General features: G+C 47.1%; 1 protein-coding gene across 1 annotated transcript in view; it reads left to right on the top strand.

Annotated features, from left to right (window-relative positions):
• Positions 1-2047, top strand: part of LOC108491556 — a 6277-nt gene extending 4230 nt beyond the window's left edge. The window contains 3 exon segments of the mRNA XM_017801986.2: positions 3-1584; positions 1587-1768; positions 1771-2047. Coding sequence (XP_017657475.2) covers positions 3-1584; positions 1587-1768; positions 1771-1965 — 1959 coding nt within the window. The 3' untranslated portion in view covers positions 1966-2047.
• The last annotated feature ends 899 nt before the right edge of the window (positions 2048-2946 follow it).

The raw sequence follows: 2946 nt of genomic DNA, 5'->3' as shown, positions 1-2946 counted from the left end.
GAACCATGGCGGCAATAGCATCCCTGGTAAAAGACTCAGAGAAACTCACCATGGGCCAGCCCCTAACTATTATAACACCACATGCGGTGGAATCCATCATTAGACAGCCCCCTGACAGATGGCTGTCAAATGCCAGGGTGACCCATTATCAGGCATTACTATTAAATCCAGAAAAGATCAAGTTTGGTAGCCCTGCCACCCTAAACCCTGCCACGCTGCTACCAGCCACTGAGAAAGGCACTGAGATTCCTCATGACTGCCAGCAAATACTTGTGGAGACACATGGGACCAGAGAAGACCTCACTGACCAGCCCCTAACAGATGCAGATGCCACTTGGTATACGGATGGGAGCAGCTTTCTACGAGATGGTGAGCGTAAGGCGGGAGCGGCGGTGGTCGATGGAGAAAAGATAACCTGGGCCCAAGCCCTGCCGGCTGGAACATCAGCCCAGAGAGCTGAATTAGAAGCTCTAACTCAGGCCCTAAAATTAGCAAAGGGCAAAAAGGTCAACATTTACACCAACAGTCACTATGCATTTGCCACTGCCCATATACATGGGGAAATTTATCGGAGGCGGGGACTCCTCACCTCAGCTGGTAAGGACATCAAAAACAAAGAAACAATAGTGGCCCTTCTACAAGCCTTGTACTTGCCTGAAAAGGTCAGCATAATCCATTGCCCTGGACGTCAGTGAGACCAGGGGCCGATTGCTCGAGGCAATCGGATGGCAGATGAAGCTGCTCACCAGGCAGCAGAAGGTACCTGTATTTTCTACACCCAGTCGGACCTATAAGCTGAAATTAAAGCACAAACAAAGGGGGGGGATTCTCTTTTCACCTACACTGAACAGGATCTGGAACTCGTCCGGAGGCTCAATGCTACTTTGGACCCAGAATCTAAAATGTGGGAATATCAGAATCGGATCATACTGCCCTGAAAGGTGGCCCTCGAGTTAGTCTCCCAACTCCACCAATGGACAAACTTACGACACAAGAAACTAAAGACATTACTAAAAAGAGAAGAACAAATCTATTATTTCCCAGACCTTAATCAACTAGTTCAAAAGGTAGTGGGAGATTGTGTCTCATGTCCCCTGGTAAATGCAACTAGGTCAAAGGTCCTATCTGGCAAGAGAGAAAGAGGGACACGACCAGGGACTAACTGGGAAGTAGATTTCACTGAAGTACTTCCAGGAAAATATGGTTATAAATATCTTTTAGAGTTTATAGACACTTTTTCAGGGTGGGTTGAAGCTTTCCCCACCAGAAAGGAAACAGCCCAGACTGTGGTAAAGAAGCTGATTAAAGAAATCTTCCCTCGATTTGGACTGCCCAAGGTAATTGGATCCGATAATGGTCCAGCCTTCGTCTCCCAGGTAAGTCAGGGAATGGCCAAAGCATTGGGGATTAATTGGAAATTGCACTGTGCTTACAGACCCCAAAGTTCAGGTCAGGTAGAAAGAATGAACAGAACCATTAAAGAGACCTTAACCAAATTAGCTCTAGAGACTGTCACTAAAGACTGGGTACAACTCCTACCTCTAGCCTTATTTCAGGCTGGAAACAGTCCTGCTATACATGGCTTAACCCCTATGAAATCCTTTTTGGAGGACCACCCCCTGTACTCGATGTAACCTTGTCCCCCTTGCCCTCTTCTTTTGATAACCCCAGCTTAAAAACAAGGCTCCAAGCCCTCCAGATCATCCAGAACCAGGTTTGGAGGCCCTTGGCTGCAGTTTACTGGCATGGTGGTCCACAAATGCCTCATTCCTGCCTCATTCCTATCAAATTGGAGATCAGGTGTACGTGAGAAGACACAACGTGAAAACCCTTGAACCACGGTAGAAAGGACCCTACACAGTTCTCCTGACTACTCCTACGGCCCTCAAAGTGGACGGAATCTCAGCTTGGATTCACACTTCCCACGTCAAGAGAGCTCCGACTCAGGAGGACACTGGAAAATGACATCTACACAGAACATCCAACCCTCTAAAAATAAGACTCTCCAGAAATTCCTAATAATTCTATTTGTTTATAGGCTTGTCCCCAGTTATGGAAATCCCCATCTCCCTGTGCTGACCACCTGGCAAGTAATTAATCAAATGGGTATTATAGTGTTTGAAACCCATAAGATGGCACCTAAGGGTACCTGGTGGCCTATACTGTATCCAGACTTATGTAAATTAGCTTTAGGAGCACCAGCGCCCTGGGACATACCAGACTTCACCAATCCTGATAAAATATCCAGCCCGGAAGCTTCCCCCAGTCTGGGGTACCAGCAAGTGTTTGGAGGGCCCCAATTAGCATGGGGAGGGTGTCGTGAACAACAAAAATGAACCAGGTTGCACCTGTTAACCTTCTATATTTGCCCAGGTAACCATCGAGATAGGCGGCTCGATTCCCAATGTGGAGGAAGAAACTATTTTTATTGTGAAAACTGGGGATGTGAAACAATGGGGAAACCGGGTAGTCCCCATCCTCATCCTGGGATTATATCACTGTAAAAGCAAATTATTCCCATAAGATTCCAAATGTTCCTAATCAGGACTGTCAAGGTAAATGGTGCCACTCCCTCTGGGTAGAATTCACAGCAGCAGGAAGGAATGTTATAGATAGGGATAAGGGACATTCCTGGGGAATTAGAATATATAAGGATGGGACAGATCCTGGCCTCTTGTTTACTATTAAGAGAGACATCTCCTCCCATCCAGTAGCTATAGGCCCCAACCCCGTCTTACCTATCCAAAATCCCATTCCCAGCTACCCAAATCCTCTGCCAGCCTCAATCACCTCACAGCACCTCACTTCACTGCATCACACCTCACAGCACCTCACTTCCCCTACCCATATCCTGTCAAAACAGACTTCCAGCCCCACGAGTGGAAGAGTTTCGCCCACAGGGGATCGACTGTTCAATTTAATTCAAGGAGCGTATGAGGCCATTAG

The sequence above is a fragment of the Nannospalax galili genome, unplaced genomic scaffold (assembly GCF_000622305.1).
Source record: "Nannospalax galili isolate Female #2095 unplaced genomic scaffold, S.galili_v1.0 scaffold3044, whole genome shotgun sequence".
Lineage (NCBI taxonomy): Eukaryota > Metazoa > Chordata > Mammalia > Rodentia > Spalacidae > Nannospalax > Nannospalax galili.
Note: the sequence above shows the minus strand (reverse complement) of the source record. Positions and strands in the feature narration are given on the sequence as shown.